The 26,559-nt window shown below is 42.0% G+C and overlaps 1 protein-coding gene across 2 annotated transcripts; it reads left to right on the top strand.

Moving 5' to 3' along the window:
- Positions 1–2,664: 2,664 nt before the first annotated feature.
- On the top strand, positions 2,665–13,369 carry ERRFI1 (ERBB receptor feedback inhibitor 1). 2 transcript variants are annotated; one of them, XM_011981468.1, is made up of 4 exons: positions 2,665–2,740; positions 9,415–9,612; positions 9,723–9,799; positions 10,700–13,369. In XM_011981468.1, exons 2-4 carry the CDS (start codon positions 9,488–9,490, stop codon positions 11,884–11,886), a joined length of 1,389 nt encoding a protein of 462 aa, XP_011836858.1. In that variant the 5' UTR covers positions 2,665–2,740; positions 9,415–9,487; the 3' UTR covers positions 11,887–13,369. The 2 variants fall into 2 exon arrangements, with proteins under 2 accessions (XP_011836858.1, XP_011836864.1); XM_011981474.1 differs by lacking the exons at positions 2,665–2,740; positions 9,723–9,799.
- Positions 13,370–26,559: the final 13,190 nt, after the last annotated feature.

The raw sequence follows: 26,559 nt of genomic DNA, 5'->3' as shown, positions 1-26,559 counted from the left end.
GTGTTGGTGACTTGAGGTACACCTGCAACACAGGTAGGGCAAGACTGGTTTCTAGGCAACTGTCAGGGGTGAAGAGAGGTGAGGTTAAAATGCCTTTTTTTTCCCGTCCAGAACAAATGTTCAACCTTTTATAAATGTGTAAGAACGCAATGGGTACGCATTTGTTGAGACTGAACATCCCAAGTTCACCGTACCTATTTTTTTAACTGCATTTCTTTTCTTACGTTTCTGTAATTACAATATACAGTTTTAAGTGAAATTTTATTTGAACAGAAACCAAAGACAGGCTAGGTATCCGCAAATGACCAAATTTTGCAAAGACCAAAATAAAAGAAGCTGGTTTCTTGCTAACATGCTGGCTGTAATTGGTTACCAATATGTTATCAAGCAAGCTCTTTTCCAGATATTAGCAAGTTTGAAGAAAAATAACAGAGGATTTAGCATGGACTTCAGAAACTATTTGTCATTCCCTTCACTTCAAGCAGAGGTTTATTTTCACCTGTGTGTTCCAGGTGACACTCGATAATAAGTGATAGAGGTCTTGGACTAACGATTTATAACCTGACAGATATATTAGATTGTAAACTCCTTAAGGGTAGGCACTCTGCCTTGTATAGCTTCTATCTTATGCAGCCTTGCACATAGTTGATGTTGATAAATCGTTGCATGAAAGCATGTTTTACCTTTTAAGGCTCAGCAGGACTGGACCAGTCATTGATAAGGGTTGGAAAGCAAATCTGTTTAATTTTTTTTTGACTGTTATGAAATGTCTGAATTATTCCTACTTTTCACAGGTAAAACTGTTGTTTCAATCATCGGTTTTCCTATTTGCAGTTCACAATAAATCCTGGTCACTCTAAGATTCAATTATGCTTGAGTTTTTGTATGAAAGTACCTCTTGACTGCTGCTTCTCAAAAATTGAACTAGATAATACTTCCTTTCTGCTGAAACTAATGGTAGCTTTTCAAAGCAATTTGCCTAAATTACAGGCACAATCTAACATGCTTGAAACTGACCTGATTGTCTGCATACCATCAGATTGCTTTAGAAAGGAGCAGAGGAGGGGAAAGGAGGTGCCAAGGGTAATTCCAGGAATTTGAATGGCATAGGCTCCCTCTACCAGAGAAACAACTCTGCTCTTAATCTAAATAAATTTCAATTGGTACCTCATCATCTGGATACATTTGGATACCTTTAGCATCCTTGGCCGGTGTCGGTTTATAAAAGCTAATGAAGAACTCCCTTCATAAACGCAGTCCAGTTGTGGCATTCTGGCATTGTTCACACAGCATAAACATGTGCTTTGTAAAGGTAGATGAGGCGAATGAGTTTGAGGGTCCTAAATGTAAGTTACTAGCTTAACAATTAGTTTTAAGGTAGGGAAAAGTTAGGGATTCAGATTTCAGAAGGTGGCAGGGAGGATTCTGAGAATTGAAGTCTTTGTTGATACCGTAGTCCAATTCCTTACACCGTAAAATTGGGCAGTGTTACAGAAAGACCACTCTTCCAGGTCTCAATGAGTGTGTCTTTAAAATGTGGGGCTTTTGTCCAGGCTCAGTGGCTCACGCCTGTAATCTCAGCACTTTGGGAGGCCAAGGTGGGCAGATGGCTTGAGCCCAGGAATATGAGACCAACCTGGGCAACATGGTGAAACCCTGTCACTACCAAAAAAAAAAAAAACACACACAAAAATTAGCTGGGTATGGTGGCTCATGTCTGTAGTCCCAGCTACTCAGGAGGCTGAGGTGGGAGGATTGCTTGAGCCTGGGAGGCAGAGGTTGCAGTAAGCCAAGGTCACATGACTGCACTACATCCTGGTGACAGTGAGACCCTGTCTTTAAAAGACAAAAAGAAACCAAAAAATGTGGGGCTTTGGCTACAGAAATGGAGCCCTTTTCAACCTGGAAACAATAGGAAGGTAAGGATTGGAGGACATTGTCCAAAAGCTCTTATTCAATACCCCAGATGTGAAATGGACTAATTACAGATTGTTTTTTAAACAACTATTCGCTCAGTAGAAGTGTCTTCTGACTCTTATCAGGGCTGCCTCTTTTTCAGCCTTTAGATTTCCATTGTAAAAGTCACCTACTCAGGGAGGCCTTCCCAAACCACCTGTGTAAATATATGTTCCTCTGCCGCCTCATCCTATTGCTGTACCTGCTTGTTTCCTTGGAAGGTACCTCCATCTAAAATTGTTTGCTTGCTTGTCTATTCTCTTCCTCCCTCATTAGATGGAAGGCTTCTTCAGGCAGCAACCATATCTCTTTCACCTCACATGGTATCTAATCCAGAATAAGCACTTGATAAATATTTGTGAAAAGAATTAATCCTTGCCCTCTAAGAATTTTTGAGCTGAATGAGCACTATGAGTTGAGTTTCTGTTCCTGCCTCTGCTGTTGACCAGCACTTAAGTCTTGAGTATTTAACTTAACAGTCTTTTGCTTCAGTTTCTCCATTTATAAACAAGAATGTCACAAGGAGAAATGAGGTTGTTGCCTAAAATGAAGATACTATAGAGCGGAGAGGTAGTGAAAGTGTGGGGAAAATGCTGGAATATAGGACAGAAGAGCCATGATAGCCTTTTTGCTTATAGCAAGATATTTAACCTCACTTTGTTTTCCTCATCTGCAAAATGGAGATTATAATCCCTGCCTCTTCTTACAGGGATGTTGTGGGGATCAAGTGAGATAATGTGTAAGAAGGTGCTTTGTAACGTGTAGAGTGCTTTACAAATATAAGGTATTCTATTATTAAATTCCGGATTTTACAATACAGTGTGATTATAATGCCATCATTGGGATCCATGCTGTGAAAGTGTATTAAAAGGAGGCCCGTTGGGTATATGTAGTAACCCCTTATTACGAGTAAAAACAAGACTTGTGTTATATGAAATAACCGTGTCATAAAGAGTTCTATTATGGTGGGGCATCAGTGTATCATTAAAGACTGAGGGCTTCAAAATAATTGTTTGAAGTGGTAAAAGAATGTCAAACTGATGCCTTAACCCACCCTTTTTAGAGGATACATAGGCCAGATCTACAATTAATAACTTTTAATAGGAGAATTTGAGGGAGTTGAAGTAAAACAGGAACTTTCATAGGCTACAGGTTACCCAAGAAAAACTATTTATTACCACTAAATCCAAAAAAAGGGATCTGTGCTACCCTTAAAAGTTGAGCATTATACTCAGTTGGATCCTATTTCGCCGGTTTAAAAAGCTGTAGGGACTGGAAGAGGCAGTGTGGTGTGTTGGTGAAGGGCCTGGACCCTGAAGCCGGGCTGTCTGGTTGAAGTCCTGGCCCCATTGCTCACCAGGTTTGACCTTGAGCAAGTTCTTTAACTCTGTGCCCCAAGTAAGTGAGAGTAATAATAGTAGCCCACCTTACAGCATTGTAGAGGATTAAATAAGTTAATACACACAAAGCACTTAGAACCATGCTTGCCTGGCAGTTGTATGTCCAGTGAATGTTGTTATTAATGGTTTTATATTGATTGTAACAATCTGGAGTTACCATTGGATAACTTAAATGCTTGTTAAATAAATTTGAAGTTTTAAAGACTTGCGTCCCATCATTAGACCATTGTGCTCGTCTTTAGATTAGAATTTGCTTTTATAATAAAAAATAATCTATTGTGTATATGTCAAAAAAATAATATTTTTCTCCCCTCTGTGTGTATATATAGTTACTGATTGTGCTACTCTGTAGGAAAAATACAAAGGACAAAAGAATACATTCCTGCTATTCTACTTTTCTGCTGTCACACTCAAATTGTGTAGGAGGCTGAAGGGGGTGGAAAGACTGGATTATGGTAGTTGAGGGAATGGGCTTTTTGTTAATTTAGCTTTTTTAAAAATACTTAGTTAGAAAGCATTCTGAATTATTGAATAAATTATGTCATTTATTTTTTATTTGACAGTTTGAAGATAAATTATTTTCTCTGTTGCCTCTTATTTCACCACCTACAAATGGTCCATTATGTTCTGGACATGTTTAAGAGCCTCTGAGGAATGGAGCTGCAAACACAGACACAAATGTTCATCTTTGCCACACTGAACTACATTTTAATATTTACTGAAGCCATCAAGCTTTTCTTGAATTCATGCAGGAGTATTTTAATTACATTAAAATATGACCTTATTTTGAAAGTCATCTATGTTTTTAATTTAAAGGCTATTACTCTTTACCATTTACCATGGTAGAGAGTACAACTAAGGAAGTTTTCTTAACTTGCCTCCCTCTTTCTTTTCCTACCCCTAAATCATAGGCTATTAAAATGAAATCTGGGGTGGGCGCGGTATCTCACGCCTGTAATCCCAGCACTTTGGGAGGCCAAGGCAGGCAGATCACCTGAGATCAGGAGTTTGAGACCAGCCTGACCAACATGGAGAAACCCTGTCTCTACTAAAAATACAAAAATTAGCCTGGTGTGTTGGCGCATGCCTGTAATCCCACCTACTTGAGAGGCTGAAGCAGGAGAATCACTTGAACCTGGGAGGCAGAAATTGTGGTGTGCACCACTGCACTCCAGCCTAGGTGACAAGAGCGAGACTCTGCCTAAAAAAAAAAAAAAAAAAAATTGGTGGGTTGTTTTTTTTTTTTAATTTCCTCACAGGTGATTATTTTAGACATTTTTAAAAATAAACATGCAGAGATTGGTCTATTTGGGGAGGATCTAAAATCATGGAGTTTGTCATATTCCTAAATCAGTTTCTTTTTATAAATTTTGCCTCTAAATGTAATTACCTTATTATCTTCCCTGGTTATGGAAGTACTTAATGTAGGTGATTCTTAAATGGAACTGAAAAGACCATTTATCACCCTGAATAAACAGAAATCAGGTTCTAGAACCAGATTGAAAGGAGGAAATTACATCACACTCTTAAATAAGGAAGCACTGGGCAGAACTGGATGAGTTGTATGACAAAAATGTGCCCCTCCTCCTCCCATGGATGGCTTCTGAGATTTATTAATGAGATCTGGTGGCCAGGTAAGCAGATCTAGGTTACTGCCTTAAGGTAGCCTGCATTTCTTTCTTTTTCTTTCTTTTTTTTTTTTTTTTAAGCAATTTCAAAGAGACTATCCTCAAGCTAAAGGCATGTGATTTCACCTTAATGAAGAAAGTGCAGTGTGCTTTTGGTGTAACTTTTTTAGCAAAATGAAAGTGACCTTAAATTTAGCAGTAAAAACACAGTCTAGAAGGAATAGTGTTTTAAGAGAAGGCAAAACACTGTTTTCAGAAAGTACCCCCCTCGTTGCTTCAAGTAAATATACTGTAACAGAAACCAGTTTAGAAAGCTACATTGTTAACCACTGAAGCTTATAATTTTTTACTCAGTCTACAAACTATCTACTTTGAATTCTGGAAATGAATTTCATAAAAATTCCTTCCTGTTACATATCCTAAGCTTGTTACATTATTACTGGGCAGTGGCCTCACTCCAGCACGCATTAAGTTTATCCTTACTGAGCTCTTCACTGACACACAGTGTATGTGAATCTTTCATGTCATTACTTTCTAAAAATAAGATGGATATTTTCTCAGTATCCATTTAATAAATAATAGACATGAATGATGCCAAGATTTACCGGGGGAAATCATAAATCGGACATCAGTTCTGTCCTGGATGATTTGAAGAGTGGAATGGGAATTGGGGCCCAGCACAGAATAACCCAAGAACAGAGCGCCCCTGCTCTGGTGTTTCATGAAGGGAGAGGCTTCATGGAGAAGGTAGGGTAGAGTTGACCTTAAAGGATAAATTGAATTCTGACAGATTTGGGGAAAATAGAAATGAGCTTGAAAATATAAATTAGGTTTATATTGTAGAGGCCTTAAATGCCAGGCTGAGGAGGTTTTATTTAGGAGCCTTTGAAGGTTTTTTGAGCAGCAGCAAATCTTAGTTTGAGCTGTTGTTAAGGAATATTGACCTGGTACTGGTGTATAGAAGAGGTTGCATATTTCCAGACCCCAGGAAGAATGATGCCTGTGAATGGAAGGGTAAGATTTGAGAAATCATGTAAAAGGAGTCTGTGGAACTTGGCAATTGAATGTACATGGCCTCAGGTTAAAAATGGTGCCTTGAGAAGTGTGATCCTCTTAGACCCTGAACTGGTTTGAGTGGGGAAGGGAGTATGAAGTGAAAGGAGGAGTTTGGTTTGTAGAGTCTGAGATGCCAGAGGGCCATTCAAGTGGAAAGATAATCACCAGACAAGAGGAAATGCAAAGCTGGAGCTTGAGCCAGGCTGGAGTCATTGATTCAGGAGCTGTCTATGAGTGGAAGCTATACAAGTGGATTAATAAAAGGATAACCTCAAGAAGCAAATGATTTTAGGGCTTCTTTTTTTGTTGAATTTTAAAAAGAATCAAGTTATGTTAACAGGAAAAGGTGGTTCACGTCTGAAATATGGTATTTAACTGCATTTTAGACCCACTAAAAAAGCTAAAAATAGTTGATGAAGTTTGGAGAAGTCATGCCTAAGGTTATTCGGGTCCTCGTCTAAACCATGCTGCCTGGATTCATGTTCGCTTTCCTGTTTTTGGATTCCATGACATAATTCCATCTTGTACTTTTTAGATATTGATTTTCCCACATAGGTACATTTTTGCAATTGTTTTCCTCTAATGAGTTGTAAGACAGATAAGATGTGAAAAATTGCAGCATTAAACGTCACTTGGGAAGAGTTTGTTTCTTTTTAGCTTGAGGTTGGTAAAATGGATTTATTTACTCCCCCTCCTTCCATTTGCACTGAATACTAGAAGGTTTTTAGAGAGAGAGAGTTTCAGGTGGTTTCATACTCTGGGTTTACAATCTGAGGAACATTTTTTTAAAAAGCTTGCTTCCAAACCTGTAGCACATTGCCCTTTTTGAGTCTACGGTTTGAAGTTATTTTCCAAAAGAAGAGAACATGGCAGTTATATTGCCCCCCTCGTCTCCCATGCTAGCAAGTAGGAAGTTCGGACAGTTTCATAACATGGCCCATTCACAATTCCCCATTGAAATTTAGAGGCAGGTCACCTTCTATGAATACACAAAGACACTATTGTGGTCAGAAGTGAGCTGGCTTAGTGAACACAATTCTTTTTATACTAAAAAAATTTTTTTCTTAAGAAAGCTAACAAGTAGGTGATGGAAACAATGAATAAAAAATAACTTTTTCTAGAACGTATAAATAATTTTAAGCGACCATTGAAATGTAAGTTTAGAATTCCAAGGCAATTTCTGCAGAGGCGATAGTTACACAATCATTCTGTTGAAAGCTAAGATGTAGATGGCATTAGGAGGCTGACACACAGTAATTACTAGTAGTACTTGTTGGCTTGCAGACAGGTGGGGGTTGGGCCTCCAGAATCCCCTGCAGCATTTTCCTGTAATCGGGATGAGCGATCTTCAAACGTGTGCTTTCAAACTACTTAAATACCATATTCTTCTTCCTATCTTGCCTTTCATTTTTATATTACCACAGATACTTTTCTCATAGTCTTGCCAGTGCTTGTAGAATGCTTAGAAAAAGCTTGATAAACCACTGGGCTAAGTACACAGAGGGAGAGGTTGGAATATTTTAAAATTGGTTTTTAAATTTTTTATAGCTTGATGGTAGATACACATTTGCTTCATTTAAGTAATCTGAAAAGCCGATCCTCAAAAGACCTCTCAATAATTTAGAATTCTTAAATGACAGAATGTTTTCTTTATCATATATTTGAGAGACTGATTTAAAGAAAAATAATGCTTGACTATCTGAAATAATATTTTAACCCTATCATAAAATCTCTGCCAGATAGAACAGCTGACTGGAAGGGTAAAATACAGAGAGCCAGTCATTGGATCCCCTTCTCTATTTTGTTACTGAGACCTTGAACCTGTAGAGCATTACTCTCACTGTGTTCCTTTTTAATGGGAAAATAATAATGGATACTTGCAGAGTATTTTTTAAAGGTTTTTAGCTTTAAAAAACCCCTGTGCCTCACACAATGTGTATATTGAGTTGATACTGATTATGATAATTAGATGGTATTATACAATCATTCATTCAACAAACATTCACTTACTGAGCACCTACTACTGTTCCAGGTACTGATCGTTAAAAGGTGATTGAGACACAGCCTCTGTCCTGAGCTTACAGTCTAGTAGGAGGTGACAGATTTGTAAATAATAGATTTGAAGTTACTGAGCAAAAAAAAAAAAAAAAACACCTGTGTACCTCTCCCCCACAGCAAATGTGTCACAGTCATCTTCAGTCCTTTGCACAGTGCCCAGCACACAGCTGTGCAGATACTGTTTGCACTAATCCCTTACTAATATTTAGTAAGAGAATGAGATCGTGTTAAAGAGTGTACATGTACATGCCCCAAAAGGGGTCAGTGTTATACAGATAATTGACAGATAATATCCTGGTGCCTAAGGAAAAAAACCTAAACTTACCATAAGTAAACTTGGCTATCTGAAGACAGCAGAGATTGATGCTGACTAACACTTAATAACGAATAATAAAAAAGGAAAATGAAAAGGGGGCTGTAGGGACTCCAGACCTGTACCATCTGACAAGGGGGATTGGGGGTCCTAAAGCTGAGAAACTAATTTAAGAAAAATGTACTTAGCCTTTGTTATCCATGTCTTGCAGCTAAGCAAGATGTGAGTTACTGAGTATTTCACAAAGGAGAATGTAAAGAATGTACCTTTAAGTTTGTCTTTAAAAGGGAGGGAAGAAGTTGTCCCAGGCTTTTACTGAAGCTCGTAATCTTGTAGAACTTGATTTTTACAGGATAATGGAAATTAGTATCTTCATATGTTACTGTTTGTTCCTTGAATAAGTAGTAACTGGAGAATTTGTCTTCCCATGGCCAACCCTGAAATACAAAATCCAAATAAATGCTAGACCCTGGGGTGGTCAGGTGCCAATACTGTAGAAACTCTTGCTTAGTTTCAGCATTGGGTTTTAGTGAATATTCGTTCTGTGGCATAAAATACAATTACTTTTTTAGCTTGGGAAAAATAAGCGGGATTCACTGGTGCTTCATGCCCAGTGCAGCCGTAACTTAGAAGGCTGGTTTAATAGGTCAAGGGAGGGTCTGTGTGCATTGCCAAGTGAGTGTGATTTGTTGTGCAACTATCAGGCTCTGCAGTAGGAGGTCTGCTTTTGCTGGCAATAGATTATTTCTCATTTCACTAAAATATTTCATGTCTTTTGGATTAGCATTTACACAAAAAATCATTTTTAGCATTTACATGTAAGTATCCTCATGAGACATAAGAATTAGTTCAGTAAGAATTAAGTGAAAGTCCACAACTAATTTTTTCTATTCTGCATCCCCCCCCCCCCCAAATTCTGTCATAATACGCTTTGCTGTAATTTATCCTAATGGAGGTATTTCTGAATTGTTTTCTTTATTATCTCATCTCTTCTGCCCCCTAGGGAATGAAAGCTACTGGTTGATTTTAAAATGCCTGGGCCTCACAGGTTTGGAGATGTCCCAGAATAAGGCACAATGTCAATAGCAGGAGTTGCTGCTCAGGAGATCAGAGTCCCATTAAAAACTGGATTTCTACATAATGGCCGAGCCATGGGGAATATGAGGAAGACCTGCTGGAGCAGTCGCAGTGAGTTTAAAAAGTAAGTAGAGGATATAATGCTGCTGTAATCTGGATAAATAAGCGACACTAAAATGAGAGAGGCTTTGATTGCTCTTTGTTTATGACCAAGGTATCTTCCTCTCCTTTCAGCAACTTTTTAAATATTGACCCGATAACCATGGCCTACAGTCTGAACTCTTCTGCTCAGGAGCGCCTAATACCACTTGGTATGTATTCTGAAAATCTGATCACAGTAAGCATTTGAGAAGATCAGTCTGGATTCGGGTTAGCTTGTCCTCCAGCATTATTTTTTAAATGAGGAAACCTGAACTATTTCCAACAATAGCCTGACCCCTAGTGGCAACAGATTCAGAAGATAACTGTGTTTTTCTCAAGCTATTGTACTCCACTGCCTTCATTCTGAGTGACTGAGTCCTAAGTAGGACTGGTCGTGGACATGTGATCTTCCAAAATCAAGAATTAGTTCTCATTCCAGCTCTGATGCATACTTTACTTCATGAAACCTTAGGCAAGATCTCCTACCTTTCTTACTAATATTGAATGCATGTTTGACAGTAATAGATGAAAATAGTATAAATGTTCCTCAAAACCTAGAAAATAGTATTTTTAATGTGAATATTTTGTTCCTTGTATCTTTGTCAAGAGCTGTGTGTGAACTGAACACATTGCAAGCAAGTCCATTCACTCACGATATTATGATGTGCTAGCAATAAGGACTTTGTCTTATCTCATTGGTACCCTGCGTGCCTAGTATGGCCACATGTCTTAAATGGCAAGGCTGGTGCAGTATGGTATTCATGTAAATTATATGCTGTTCATCTTCCGCGAATTTTGCACACGTCACAGAACTTGCCTGTGGTGTGTGGGTGTGCACTGTGCACATGTCCAAGAGAGATAGAGGAGATAGTTTGTTCTCTGAACCACACCATATGCGTTAACAATCTTCTGCTCTCTAATTACACCTGTGGTTGTTGCATGGGTGTTCAGGGTGACAACAGCCACTCAGGAAGAAAGCTGGGGAAGCAGAGGTCGCGGGGGCGCTCTCTCCCTCACACAGGTGGAGAGAGGATTGTTGATCTTTTACTAATATCTCTTGTTCATTCCAGGGCACACTTCCAAATCTGCTCCGATGAATGGCCACTGCTTTGCAGAAAATGGTCCGGCTCAAAAGTCCAGCTTGCCTCCTCTTCTTATTCCCCCAAGTGAAAACTTGGGACCACATGAAGAGGATCAAGTTGTATGTGGTTTTAAGAAACTCACAGTGAACGGGGTTTGTGCTTCCACTCCTCCACTGACACCCATAAAAAACTCCCCTTCCCTTTTCCCCTGTGCCCCTCTTTGTGAAAGGGGTTCTAGGCCTCTTCCACCGTTGCCAATCTCTGAAGCCCTCTCTCTGGATGACACAGACTGTGAGGTGGAATTCCTAACTAGCTCAGATACAGACTTCCTTTTAGAAGACTCTACACTTTCTGATTTCAAATATGATGTTCCTGGCAGGCGAAGCTTCCGTGGGTGTGGACAAATCAACTATGCATATTTTGATACCCCAGCTGTTTCTGCAGCAGATCTCAGCTATGTGTCTGACCAAAATGGAGGTGTCCCAGATCCAAATCCTCCTCCACCTCAGACCCACCGAAGATTAAGAAGGTCTCATTCGGGACCAGCTGGCTCCTTTAACAAGCCAGCCATAAGGATATCCAACTGTTGTATACACAGAGCTTCTCCTAACTCCGATGAAGACAAACCTGAGATTCCCCCCAGAGTTCCCATACCTCCTAGGCCGGTAAAGCCAGATTATAGAAGATGGTCAGCAGAAGTTACTTCGAGCACCTATAGTGATGAAGACAGGCCTCCCAAAGTACCGCCAAGAGAACCTTTGTCACCGAGTAACTCGCGCACACCAAGTCCCAAAAGCCTTCCGTCTTACCTCAATGGGGTCATGCCCCCAACACAGAGCTTTGCCCCTGATCCCAAGTATGTCAGCAGCAAAGCACTGCAAAGACAGAACAGCGAAGGATCTGCCAATAAGGTTCCTTGCATTCTGCCCATTATTGAAAATGGGAAGAAGGTTAGTTCAACCCATTATTACCTACTACCTGAACGACCACCATACCTGGACAAATATGAAAAATTTTTTAGGGAAGCGGAAGAAACAACTGCAAGCGCCCAAATCCAGCCATTACCTGCTGACTGCGGCATATCTTCAGCCACAGAAAAGCCAGACTCAAAAACAAAAGTGGATCTGGGTGGCCACGTGAAGCGTAAACATTTATCCTATGTGGTTTCTCCTTAGACCTTGGGGTCGTGGTTCAGCAGAGGTTATGTAGGAGCAAATGGTTCTCAATTTTCCAGTTTGATTGAAGTGCACAGAAAAATCCCTTAGATTGCAAAATAGTTGAACTCTGTCTTCACGCAGAAGGTTTAGAGCAGTTGTGAGATGCTGTTATGCTGAGAACCCCTGATTTTGTTAGTGTTGGAAAAAAGTCTTTCAAGTCTATAATTTAAAGATGTGATGGTGGGGAGGGGAGGATGGGGAAGCTTTTTATATATGCATACATTACATACCTATATATAAACTTGTGGTATAACCATAGACCATAGCTGCAGGTTAACCAATTAGTTACTATCTTAGAGTAATATATATTCAGAATAATAAACTCAAGCTGGAGAAATGAGTCCTGATAGACTGAAAATTGAGCAAATAAATGGAAGAAGATACAGTATTGTTTAGATCAGAATCATTAAAAAATATTTTTGTTTAGTAAGTTTGAAGATTTCTGGCTTTTAGGCCTTTTCTATTTTGTTTCATTTATTTTTGCAGGCAGTCTTTTCCATGGAGGGCAGAGTATCCATTCTTTACCATGGGTGTACCTACTTAGGTTAAAAATCATCCCAAGGCCTCATACTTCCAGGTTTCATGTTGTGTCTTGTTGAGGGAGGGAGAGCAGTTTACTTGGCAACCATATTGTCACCTGTACATGTAACACATCTTGAAAAATAAAACGATAATAGAACTAGTGACTAATTCTCCCTTACAGCTCCTGCTTGGTCCCACCCACTGAAGTAGCTCATCGCAGTGCGGGCCGTATTAGAGGCAGTGGGGTACGTTAGACTCAAATGGGATAGTATACTAGGTGCCAGTGTTAGGATGTCAGTTTTACAAAATAATGAAGCGATTAGCTATGTGATTGAGAGTTATTGTTTGGGGATGTGTGTTGTGGTTTTGCTTTTGTTTTTTTAGACTGTATTAATAAACAAATTCAACACAAGCTGGTCTTGTGTTGCTGGTTCCTATTCAGTATTTCCTGGGGATTGTTTGCTTTTTAAGTAAAACACTTCTGACCCATAGCGCAGTATGTCTGAATTCCAGAGGTCACATCAGCATCTTTCTGCTTTGAAAACTCTCACAGCTGGCTGCTTCACTTAGATGCAGTGAGACACATAGTTTGTGTTCCGATTTTCACATCCTTCCATGTATTTATCTTGAAGAGATAAGCACAGAGGAGAAGGTGCTCACTAACAGAGGTACATTACTGCAATGTTCTCTTAACAGTTAAACAAGCTGTTTACAGTTTAAACTGCTGAATATTATTTGAGCTATTTAAAGCTTATTATATTTTAGTATGAACTAAATGAAGGTTAAAACATGCTTAAGAAAAATGCACTGATTTCTGCATTATGTGTACAGTATTGGACAAAGGATTTTATTCATTTTGTTGCATTATTTTGAATATTGTCTTTTCATTTTAATAAAGTTATAATACTTATTTATGATACCATTAGTAATGTTTCTTGCCTATACTCTATTTATAAAGTGTATGAAGCAATTTGACAGCATTATTATTTTTAAGCACAAGCTAAGATTCTTTGAAGTTTAATGTATTCTTGAAACTCTTATTCTTTAGAATGAAATATAATTTGTGCAATCTTTTTCACATATTATGAAAGTATACAGTGGAAATGAGCTGTTTGTTTTTACCTTTAACAACTGAAAGAGAACTGGATTCTGGGGTTACTATCAAAAACAATTACATTGGGGAGTGGGAGTCCACATCAAGGACAATGTGACAGAAGAAACCAGTTCTGATGTGTAGACTTGGTTTGACTCACTCTGATTTTTAGGATGAGGTCCCAGTCACTGTGGGCCCTTTGGCAGGCTTTGCTTCTTGCTTGCTTCAGGCCACCCAGAGAATCTGCGCCTGCCTTGGCCTGTCACAGAGATGGCAAGTCCACAGTGGACAAAGGGGCTCCTGGCAGCCTTTGGATGGAGGCAGGGGCTTGTGAGGGGGCTTAGTCCCATGTCACCTAGCCCTGTGCCTGGTTCTCTTCACTGTCCTCTGCAGGCTCCTTTATCCCCTGGGAGAGGGTGGGAGCCCTCCACGACCTTCATCGGGCACCTGCACTGTCTTGCCACTCTCCAGAGTGAAGAGTGAGGGCTCAAATTATCTGGGTTGAAGTTCCAACTTCATCTCTTTCTAATTCTGTGTGAGGCAGATTATTTTAAATCCTTGTACCTCAGTTTTCTCATTGGTAAAATGGGCAGAGAGGTGGGAATTGTTTTGTGGCAACTGCATATAAACCATAGTATCTGGTACATAGTGACGCCCCATATGTGAGAACTGTTTTTGCCATCTAAAAGGCTGGGTGTCATTTACGGCATTTTGCAGATGAAGAAGCAGGCTTGGGACATTCAGTCAACAGATATTGTTAAATCCCAGCCCCATGCTGGATGCTGCGAAAACAAATCCCCTTACCTTATGGAATTTAAAGCAGATCATGTTAATTATGATTACATCTTACACTAAGTGCTAAATAAAAAGGTAATGAACAGTGGGAGCAATGAGGACAGATAACAGGACCTGTGGGGTGTTAAGCTCTGAAGGATTAGAATGGAAGCTGAGGGAGGGGAGTGAACAGGGAGGTGTGTGACCAGCGGAGGAAGCCGACAATGTGAAACACCCTGAAGCAGGAACGGCTGAGCTGCTTCCAGAAAGCGGCTGTCAGGAGGAGGAGGGGCCTGGAAAAGCGTAGTGGGTGCCACTGAAAGATCCTAAGCACGAGAGAAAGGTGATGTGATTTAAGAGGACAGTGGTGATTATGTGAAGGACAGATTGGAGAGAAGCAAAAGGAAACGGGAAGACTTAATGGACAGAGGCTACTGTAGTCCTGAACTGAGACAAGACTGCCTTGGGCAGTGGAAATGGAGAAAAACGATTAAAGATACCTGGGAGTAGTAGAAACAGTTAAGTTCCAGATCATGCAGGCCCATGTGCACTGCACCCTTGCCAAAGAGGGACAGCTCCCCAAGCGCAGGGACTCATCTTCCTGTGCCCTGTCCTGACGCGCTGCCTGACCCAGAGGTGCAGTAAGTCCCTGCTGATTGGATGTCTGAATGCAGCACTTGCAGAACTTTATCTGCCTCTCAGACTTTTTGCCTCTCCCCTCCCCTCCACTACCTTTTCTTGGTCATATGGTCAAGAATATGTTTCATTAGTTCTGTTTGCTTTCCGTCTTACCTTTGTATTTTTACTTGTGTTTGCAAGCATGTACCTTTTCCCTGATTCTTCACGGCCCTGGCCAAGCAAATGTGCCTAGCTGCCATGCCAATGGCACCCTACCACCAGAACACAGCCCCTAGCACCTTCTGCCTGCCAACTTACTCCTCAACCAGCACACAAAGCAAGTTAATTCTAAAGAGTTCTCGTGGCATAGGTCAAGCCCGGCACTTCTGACACTCTTCTCTGTTGCTAAGTAAGGTACCAATGGGAAATCAGCTGCATGTTAGCTGCCACTTTATGCACTGTTGAGTTCTCAAAGATGGTTATGTCACAGAACAAAGTACTGGCCTAAAATCCAGGTTTCTGTCTTGACTTCTCACTTTTGTTTTGTTTTGTTTTTTTGAGAGAGTCTGGCTCTTGTCACCCCAGGCTCCAGGCTAGAGTGCAGTGGCACCAATCTTGGCTCACTGCAGCCTCTGCCTCCCGGGTTCAAGCGATTCTCCTGCCTCAGCCTCCTGGGTAGCTGGGATTATAGACAGGCGCCACTACACCCAGCTAATTTTGTACTTTTTTAGTAGAGATGGGGTTTCTCCATGTTGGTCAGGCTGGTCTCAAGCTCCCGACCTCAGGTGATCCTCCTGCCTCGGCCTCCCAAAGTGCTGGGATTACAGGCGTGAGCCACCACGCCTGGTTGACCTCCCACTTTCTATAGGAAGGATTCACTTCGCTTCCCTGAGCTTCAAGTTCCTTGTCAGTATATGTGAGGGCATGCCAGAGTGCACTGCAGTGCTATGCACACCTAAGAGACTGATTAGTAGGTACCATTTCGTGGCAGCAAACAGAAGTCAAGGATAAGGGGGCTCCTTACAAGTCAAATCAAAATTTGGGTAATAGTAAATGTTGTCAGTATTTTGCTTTTTTGTTTTGAGGCGGAGTCTTCCTTGTCACCCAGGCTGGAGTGCAGTGGCACGCTCTCAGCTCACTGCAACCTCCGCTTCCAGGGTTCAAGCGATTCTCCTGCCTCAACCTCCCGAGCAGCTGGGATTACAGGCACCTGCCACCATGCCCGGCTAATTTTTGTATTTTTAGTAGAGAAGGGGTTTCACCATGTTGGCCAGGCTGGTCTCAAACTCCTGACCTCAGGTGATCCACCCACCTCGGCCTCCCAAAGTGCTGGGATTATAGGCATGGGGCACTGCGCCCAGCCAATTTTGTCAGTTCTTATGCTTCGACAGTCAAGTATGTGATGCCTATCTTATTTTTAATAAAGTCCAAAAACACACTAATGGAAGTTTAATACTGTTTGTTGCTTATCCATCTCTAGGTCTCAAGAGATGTCTTAACTATGCTGTGAAAAGTAAGAACTCTCTTTAAGAGGATGTTTCTTGGCTGGGCGTGGTGGCTCATGCCTGTAATCCCAGCCACTTGGGAGGCTGAGGCAGGAGAATCACTTAAACCTGGGAGGCGGAGGTTTGCAGTGAGCTGAGATTAAGTCATTGCACTCCAGCCTGGACAATAAGAGTGAAACTCCGTCTCAAAAAAAAAAAAAAAAAAAAAAAAAAAAGAGGATGCTTCACTATTAGCGGCCCTAAAGACCAAAAAAAAAAAAAGGCCATAGAGTCTTGTCTTCCAGAACAATTCACAGCTGACTAGAGAAAAGAGAGCAATATTCCTAGGTCTACTGGTTCAAGGATCAACATGTATTTTAAGCTAGTCTCTATTTTGGTTCTTAATTTCATCACATAATAGTTTTAGGGTATACTGGAGCTTTTCTCTTAAAAATAAGTAAAGCTCCTAGCACAGTTATGTATTTCATATACAGTTTTTTTTAAACTTTTCAGCTTGATGTAATTATACACCAAAAGAAGTTACAAAATAGATCCCCTATGTCCATTACCCAGATTCCCCCAGTGATGACAGAGAATTTATCAAAACCAGGAAACTGACATGGCACAATATTCATATAGGATTTTATTTGGAAGTAGTTACTATCAAAATGAACTTAGGTGCTACTTTTTAAAATTAACTTAGAAATTAATTTTGGACTTCTGGCATTTTGTAAAAAGCTAATAAAACTCTAAAAATATGTCAGGCCGGGCATGGTGGCTCACGTCTGTAATCCCAGCACTTTGGGAGGCCGAGGCGGATGGATCACCTGAGGTTGGGAGTTCGAGACCAGCCTGACCAACATGGAGAAATCCCATCTCTACTAAAAACACAAAATTAGCTGGGTGTGGTGGTACGAGCCTGTTAATCCCAGCTACTCGGGAGGCTGAGGTAGGAGAATCGCCTGAACCTGGGAGGCGGAGGTTGCAGTGAGCTGAGATCACGCCATTGCACTCCAGTTTGGGCAACAAGAGCGAAACTCTGTCTCAAAAAATAAAAATACATATATATATATGTGTGTATATATATGTGTGTGTGTATATATATTATGTAAACAATGCATTATGGCCATTGTCATTGAAAAGATAAAATTAAGGCATGTTAACTTTGATCTGCCACTGTTTCCTGCAAGGTTAATTTGCATTTGCTCTAATAAAAACACTCCTTTGGCCGGGCACAGTGGCTCAAGCCTGTAATCCCAGCACTTTGGGAGGCCGAGACGGGCGGATCACGAGGTCAGGAGATCGAAACCATCCTGGCTAACACGGTGAAACTCCGTCTCTACTAAAAAATACAAAAATTAGCCGGGCAAGGTGGCGGGCACCTGTAGTCCCAGCTACTCGGGAGGCTGAGGCAGAAGAATAGCGTAAACCCGGGAGGCGGGACTTGCAGTGAGCTGAGATCCAGCCACTGCACTCCAGCCTGGGCAACAGAGCGAGACTCCGTCTCAAAAAAAAAAACAACACTCCTTTACACTTTTAAGAATTCATGGCCAGGCGCAGTGGCTCATGCCTGTAATCCCAGCACTTTGGGAGGCTGAGGCAGGCAGATCACGAGGTGAGGAGTTTGATACCAGCCTGGCCAGCATGGTGAAACCCCATCTCTACTAAAAATACAAAAATTAGCTGGGCATGGTGGCGTGTGCCTGTCATCTCAGCTACTCGGGAGGCTGAGGCAGGAGAACTGCTTGAACCCAGAAGGTGGAGGTTGCAGTGAGCCAAGATCACATCACTGTGCTCCAGCCTGGGCGACAGAGCCAGACTCTGTCTCCAAAAAAAAAAAAAAAAAAAAAAAAAAAAGAATTCATGAATTGTTTTTCTCTTAAGGGCCTCAAATATTTACAGCCTTGAGGTTCCATATTTTCAAATTGGAAATGCATAACAAGCCAGGAGGCACAGTGTGAATTTCTAACCTAGTACTAGAGCTTCGAGGTATTCTTGTCCTTAGGAAAATCAGTTTTGTTCAAACTAAAATACAGTCAAGGACTTGTTTTCTTTAAACTAGATCAATTGACAAACAACCTGGCCCTTTTCCTCTCGGCATGTGAATCATACAACTTGTTAAGAGTATTGGGTTTTATTTGGAGAAAGGAGGAAAGGAGAGTAGAATTGGGTAGAAGGTTCAATTTGTCCGAACTTGGTTGGCCTCACCCTTCACTCCTTGTTAACTACATGAAATCATATGATTTAGCCATGTCTAATGTAATTTGATTGCTGGGAGGATGCAAATTTTCATGTTTGCTTTTCACCTGAATGTATCAAATTTCACTATGCTTTAACCTCAGCCACTAAGAAGCTATTACTAGAGCGTGTTTAAACAAGCTTACCTCTGCCGTCATGTTATCTGTCCAGAATTCAGAGTGGCAAACCATACTTGATGTGTATGTTTTTCTGCACCTGAGGAAATCATTTACATTAAGGCAGCTCTGTGACAGTCACTGTTCCTCAACGTCCCCGCCACATGGCAGCAGGTGGGGTTTTGATGTGGGGAGGGGGCTCGGGAATGGACAGAAAGGACTCCTTTCCAGGTACTAGTTTGCACTTGTCTTAGAAAGAGAGCTGTGGGCTGGGCATGGTGGCTCACGCCTATAATCCCTGCACTTTGGGAAGGCGAGGTGAGCACATCACTTGAGGTCAGGAGTTCGAGACCAGCCTGACCAATATGGTGAAATCCCATCTACTAAAAATACAAAAATTAGCCGAGCATGGTGGCGCACACCTGTAATCCCAGCTACTCAGGAGGCTGAGGCAGGAGAATGGCTTGAACCTGGGAGGCAGAGGTTGCAGTGAGTGGAGATCACGCCACTGCATTCTAGCCTGGGCAACAGAGCAAGACTCGATCTCAAAAAAGAAAAAAAGACAGAAAGAAAGAAGACCAGGCGCGGTGGCTCATGCCTGTAATCCCAGCACTTTGGGAGGCTGAGGTGGGTGGATCACGAGGTCAGGAGTTTGAGACCAGCCTGCCCAAGATGGTGAAACCTCGTCTCTACTAAAAACACAAAAATTAGCCGGGCACAGTGGTGGGCACCTGTAATCCCACCTACTCGGAGGCCGAGGCAGAAGAATCACTTGAATCCGTGAGGCGGAGCTTGCAGTGAGCCAGGATCGTGCCACTGCACTCCAGCCTGGGCGACAGAGCAAGACTCCGTCTCAAAAAAGAAAGAAAGAGAGAGAGAAAGAGAGAAAAGCTGTAATCTCAGGCTATCAGTTTAGTGTGCCTCTCTTCGGCCCATCACCTCTCACCCTGGGAATCCTGAAACCCACCAGGAACCACAAGCAAGTAAACCTGTAGCAAGCTCCCTAAAACAGCATCCAGGAAAACACATATATTTGTTCTTTTTTTCCCTGCTAAAAATGTTGTCTCACTCAGGGACCAGTCCTGAGGAATGTACGTGTTATCAGTTAACTTGACATTTTGCTCTGTTGTAGAAAGGCAGCGCCTTCATTCCTTGGACATAACTCTGGGTCCTCGTCAAATAAACACCCTAGTCATGCTTCATGCCTATTTCTTCATTTTACATTCATGAGGGTTTAGCCCAGTGCCTTCCCCTGAGACTGGATGACTTTTGTACACTCCCCTCTTGTGTAAGTCAGAGTGAATCGTGTCTTTCTGGCCCGAGCCCCAAACCTTCCTCGGGCTGAGCCTCAGGGCTGCCTGGGGTGCAACATGCAGGAAGCTGTGTTTTGTATGTTTTGAATTCCTGGCTGTCCTGATGTTCTTGGATGAACCAGTGTCCTTGTACACAGTGTCTCTACTTAGTGATTGATAAAAGTTCTTGGCTGGGCAGAAGCCAGTTGACAGTTCCTGCAGTTGGGTGAGTCACGGGAACCTCCGCTCACCCGCTCCGGGCTGCAGAGGCAACTCCAGGCACCCACAGCAGCTCAGACGCGTGATAAGACTTGTCTGCACACCACATCATCCCAGCCCAGGAGCCTCTAATTACACGTCTGGTGTTTGCAGGAGCCCAGGTGGCCTGTGCTTCCATGGGCCGAGAACTGTGAAGATAGTAGGGGCTGGGTTCTCACTGCCAGCGCAGAGGCCAGGGTGGGGGAGGCATCTCAAAGCCCCAGTGCGTCACTTCAATACCAATTATAATACCCGCGTTCTAAAGAAAACAAGTCCATTTAATCATGCGCTTCTTGTTTTCTAAAGCACTGCCACAATTTTATCTCCCCATAGACATTTCGAGCCCTTTTTTGTTTGTTTGTTTGTTTTTACATCTCACCTTTCCATTCACCCTTCATAGTACAGGCAAAAACCTACCTGGCACTGCGGGAGATTGAGTGTAGGAGAAAGCAGGGTGACGCTGGGCCTGAATGGTGGTGTGTTTTCCTCCACACAATGTGGCTTTGTCCTCCGACGTGTCTCACGTGATGGAATCTGGCTGATCTGACTTGCTTGCAGATGTCTGTAACAGCATTAGCAGCTTCCAATTGTCAGGAGTTCGCTGCTTGCCAGGCACGCTGTCGGGCACACTGAAATGTTGTGGGATGGCCTTGGGATCGGCCCTAGAACCATGAGACCTACTTTCACAGAATGGACACTCGTTCAGAGCAGAGCAAGGAAGTCACTGTCACCGAAACCAAAACTGCGCCTGGCCCAGGCCGGTCAGTGGCTGACGGCCGGAGCTGCTCTGTGGGACACTGAAATGCAACATTTGTTGATCCTGTCAGGAACATCATCTGTGTGGGAGGTTTTTGAGGACAGCAGCCAAAAATCTGTTTTTGTTTTTGTTTTCACAGCTATATATATATATATATTTTTTTTTTTTTTTTTTCTTCCACACTTAGTTGATGCTGAATCAATTCGACGGTTCCTTTTGCAAGAATCCACAAACTTTAACAATGATAGTCATTTGTCATCTGGCAAGATGAGACTGAGAAGATTCTTATTGAGAAACTGATTTACCCAACTGAAATGTTCATTTAAATTTTTTTTCCTCTAAAACCTGGAGTACTCACCTGTGGATGACTTCTACTCGTGTAATTTTTTTTCTCAAACTGGATAGTTAAATGATTCTATGCATTTAGTAATCACAAAAAGTCAGTTTTATGGATACGGTTTTCTCTGAACAGTTTTGGTATAGACAAAAAGAGGTGTTACCATCCACCCGGCATGCATTATAATTCCGTCCTTGCCTAATCCCCACCCAAATGCCCATTTCCATCTACACAAACTCATTCTTTCTGAATCATAAATGCCACACCCTCAGTTGCACATGAAACTTTGCCGTATTATGTATACATCAGTGTGTACGAAGACAAGTTGTGGCTTAGAAGAGGTCCGTGTACAGTTTCTGGAACTGTTTATCATCTCACTTCTCCATAACTGATTCAAGGTCTGAAAGGTTTTCTTCTAAAATTTGATAGCTTCATTTTGAGGATATGTTTTCAACGCCTTTTCTGGTTACAAATCCTGATGTTGGCAGGTCTTTTTCCTGTAAGCATGAAGACCAACCAAGACAAGGTACACTGTGCTATTAATCAAAGTGGCACAGAACAACTATGTGACAGGTCATAGCCAGGAGTGTAATGTCACATGGATATGGAGGGCCATGAAGATTCCCATAGCCCTCCTGCTACACATCTGAAAATCTCCTGAAATTCAGAATAAACTCATTACTGAAAAACAAAAGTATTTATTGGCATACCAGACTGTTTCAGGAATTCATGAAAGATAGAAGGCAGATGGGTCTTGTTTGATGGAGAAATAAGACCAAAGGAAAGACCAAAGGCTAAAAGATCTACAGGAGGGGCCGGGTGCAGTGGCTCACGCCTGTAATCCCAGCACTTTGGGAGGCCAAGGCAAGTGGATCACTTGGGGCCAGGAGTTTGAGACCAACATAGTCAACATGGTAAAACCCCATCTCTATTAAAAATACAAAAATTAACCAGGAATGGTGGCTCGCATCTGTAGTCCCAGCTACTCGGGAGGCTGAGGCAGGAAAATTGCTGAACCTAGGAAGTGGAGGTTTCAGTGAGCCAAAATCATGCCACTGCACTCCAGCCTGGAGGCAGAGTGAGACTCCATCTCAAAAAACAAACAAAAAAGTCTACAGGAGGTGACTTCTGAGAAGGTGGCTGTGAGTTTTGAGAAAGCTCTGCCCTTTATGGAAATAGGGAACAGGAAGGAGCCCTGAGGCAGGGGTCAGGGTGATTATCTGGGGGATTTTGAAGGATCAGCCAGCTACCTTCGCCCCCTTCCCCACCTCTCTCATGCTAAACTGTGTCACAGGGAGTGTGTGCCCACAGGCCACAGCATTGGTGACAAGACGTACAGCAAGACCCTGGGTAGCAAGAAATCTGCACTATTTCTAGGTGGGCTGGAAAGGCCCTCCTGACCGAGAGGACTCAGCCTTCCTCACACTGCCCTGTGTTTCCTCTGCTGTGGTTATCAGAGGCAAACTCATGTCATCAGAACCTGGTTCAACAGACAGAAGAATAGGAATTTTGAAATATGAGCCCAAAATTTAAATTGCCAAGCATTTGAGGAAAATTAATATCAAGAAAAGTACAAAACTCAATAAACAAAGACTAATCCCCATGCAAACATTTCACAAAGCAAACAGATGTTAAAACAATCCTCGGAGATTAGACAGAATATTATATTCGTGAAATAAGAACAGGCTGTTAGGCCGGGCTCAGTGGCCCCAACCTGTAATTGCAACATTTTGGGAAGCCAAGGCAGGCGGATCATGAGGTCAGGAGTTCGAGACCAGCCGGGCCAACATAGTGAAACCCCATCTCTATTAAAAATACAGAAATCAGCCGGGCATGGTGGTGTGTGCCCATAGTCCCAGCTACTCGGGAGGCTGAGGCAGAATTGCTTGAACCCAGGAGGCAGAGGTTGCAGTAAGCTGAGATGGTGCCACTGCACTCCAGTCTGGCAACAGAGCGAGACTCCGTCTCAAACAAAATAAAATAAAAAAGAACAGGCTGTTTTGTTTTCTGTTTTTTTTTTTTGAGACGGAGTCTCACTCTGTTGCCCAGGCTGGAGTATAGTGGCCCGATCTCTGTTCACTGCAACCTCTGCCTCCTGGGTTCAAGCAATTCTCCTCCTGCCTCAGACTCCCAAATAGCTGGGACTACAGGCGCGTGCCACCAAGCCTGACAATTTTTTGTATTTTTTGTAGAGGTGAGGTTTCACCATGTTAGCCAAGATGGTCTCGATCTCCTGACCTCGTGATCCGTCCACCTCGGCCTCCCAGAGTGCTGGGATTACAGGCATAAGCCACCACACCCGGCCAAGAACAGGTTGTTTTGTAAAAATGCCAAGGGATAGAAAGTGTGAAGAAAGGTTAAGAGACATTTAGAATCTGAGAAGAGTAGAGGGTGGCATAGATGAAATAATTAAAACATAACATGAAAAATTTTTAGATCTGAAGAAAAACACAAGTCTTCATGTGGAAAGGGCCCTCTGAATGCCAAATGATTTGCTTGAAGACTACACCTAGACACGTTTCCCAAAATTTCAGAAAACCAAGGATAACAAGAATAAACCTTCCAAAGAGAAAAACAAAAAGCAAAAAGTCACCTGCAGAGGAGTAAGAATTATGCAAGTCCCAGCAACACAGAATGCTAGAATAAAATGCAATAATATTAATATCATCAAAGTTCTAAGAAAAAAGTTAGGTCAGACGCAGTGGCTCACGCCTATAATCCCAGCACTTTGGGAGGCCGAGGTGGGTGGATCACCTGAGGTCAGGAGTTAGAGACCAGCCTGGCCAACATGGTAAAATCCCATCTCTACTAATAACACACACACAAATTAGCTGGGCATGGTTGCACACACCTGTAATCCCACCTATTCGGGAGGCTGAGGCAGGCAGGAGAATAGCTTGAACCCAGGAGACAGAGTTTACAGGGAGCTGAGATCGCACCATTCCCCCCCAGCCTGGGCGCCAGGGGGAGGCCCCACCCCAAAAAAAAAAAAAAAAAAAAAAAGTTATTTTGAAACCAAAGTCCTGTACTCTGTACTCAGCCAAATTACTATTCAAATGAAGGGTCAAAATAAAATACACGGGGGTATACAAAACCTCAGGAAGTTTGTCACATTCAGATTTGCTCTCTGAAAGAAATTCTCAAAGATTGCAACCTAGTAAGACTAAAAGAATCTGGCTCTGTTGCCCAGGTTGGAGTGCGGTAATGTGATCTTGGCTCACTGCAACTTCAACCTTCCAGGCTCAAGCAATCCTCCCTCCTCAGCCTCCCAAGTAGCTGGAACTAGAGGTATGAGCCACCATGTCTAGCTAATTTTTGTATTTTTTTCAGAGACAAGGTTTTACCATGTTGCCCAGGCTGGTCTCAAACTCCTGGGCTCAAGCCATCCTTCTTGCCTTGACCTTGGGATTATAGGCGCGACTCACCACACCCAGCCTCTAAAGTTTTCAATACCCAGAATTAATCAATTCTATCCTTTCCTCTAAAAAGATAAAAACCTTAGTCTGTTCTCACTTCAGTCCTCATTCTTCTTCTCCTTGAATTAAGGATCCTTGAACTTCCCCTTGAACTAAGATCTGGGATCTTAGTTCTCTATTATTATTTTTAGTTATACATAAAAATTACTTAAACTTCTCTGACTCAAAAAAAAAAAACCTTCTCCATGATGTGATTATTATGCACTGCATGCCTATATCAAAATATTCCATGTATCCTATAAATACATACACCTACTATGTACCCACAAAAATTAAAAATTAAAACAATTTTAAAAATTACTTAAACTTAACTATAACTTATAATGGCTGCTTTGCTTATAATTGCCCACTGGATACCACATCTTCCTATTTTTGGGATTTTTTTTTTTTTTTTTGAGACAGAGTCTTACTCTGTCGCCCAGGCTGGAGTGCAGTGGCACTATCTCAGCTCACTGAAATCTCCGCCTCCCCAGTTCAAGTGATTCTCCTTCCTCAGCCTCCCAAGTAACTGGGATTACAGGTATGTGCCACCACACCGCTAATTTTTGTATTTTTAGTAGAGACAGAGTTTCATCACATTGACCAGGCTGGTCTTGAACACCTGACCTCAGGTGATCCCCCTGCCTTGGCCTCCCAAGGTGCTGGGATTCCAGACGTGAGCCACCGCACACAGCCACATTCCCTGCATGGCTTGGTGCAGTTTTCTTGGTAGTGAGTTCTCCCGAGATGTGGTTGTTGTCAAGTGTGTGTGGCATCTACTCCCCCACCCCCATCTCTTGCTCCTGCTCCCACCATGTGAGACTCCTGCTCCCACTTCACCTTCCACCATGAGCGAAAGCTCCCTGAGGCCTCCCCAGAAGCCAAGCACAAGCCAGCGCCATGCTTCCTATACAGCCTGCAGAACTATAAGCCAAATCAACCTCTTTCTTTATCAATCACCTAATCTCAGGTATTTCTTTATAGCAATGCAAGAACGGCCTAGCATGTTCCCCAACTCAAGATACGACTTTAGTGTAACCCTGATTCCAAAACTGTACAAAGACTACAAGAAAGGAAAATTTCAGTTCAACTGTACCCATGAGATGTAAAAACCCTAAATTACATACTCATCAAATAGAACCTGGTAATGTATAAACACATAATGACCACATTGGGTTTATTTCAGGCATGCAAGACTAGTTCATTAGAAAATCTACTGATATAATTCGCCATGGTAATAGATTAAAGGAGAAAAGCCAGATGATGTCACTGATGATGCAAAACCATTCAATAAATTTCAACATCTACTCATGACAAAAACTCTTACCAAACCAAGAATGGAAAGTGTACTGTATTTATTTATTTATTTATTGTTGTTATTATTATTATTATTTGAGACAGAGTCTAGTTCTGTCACCCAGGCTGGAGGTTAGAAGAAAGGTCAGAGAGACTTGAAGGGGATCTGGACAGGCCACCATGGAATATGCCACTTTGACATAAAGATTATTTTGAGCTGAAGGCAATTGAGAATCAACAGATCCAGAACGAGTTCTCTGCCCTCCCCCTTTTTGCCTAAAAGCAGGTCATAAATTTGATTACACCAGTGTACTCCAGCCTGGGTGACAGAGCGGGAACCTGCCTCTTAAAAAGTAAATAAGTAAATAAAAGGATCTGCATTTCTACATAC

This window comes from Mandrillus leucophaeus, unplaced genomic scaffold, assembly GCF_000951045.1.
Source record: "Mandrillus leucophaeus isolate KB7577 unplaced genomic scaffold, Mleu.le_1.0 Scaffold105, whole genome shotgun sequence".
NCBI classification, from domain to species: domain Eukaryota; kingdom Metazoa; phylum Chordata; class Mammalia; order Primates; family Cercopithecidae; genus Mandrillus; species Mandrillus leucophaeus.
This window is presented reverse-complemented; position numbering and strand designations above follow the sequence as displayed.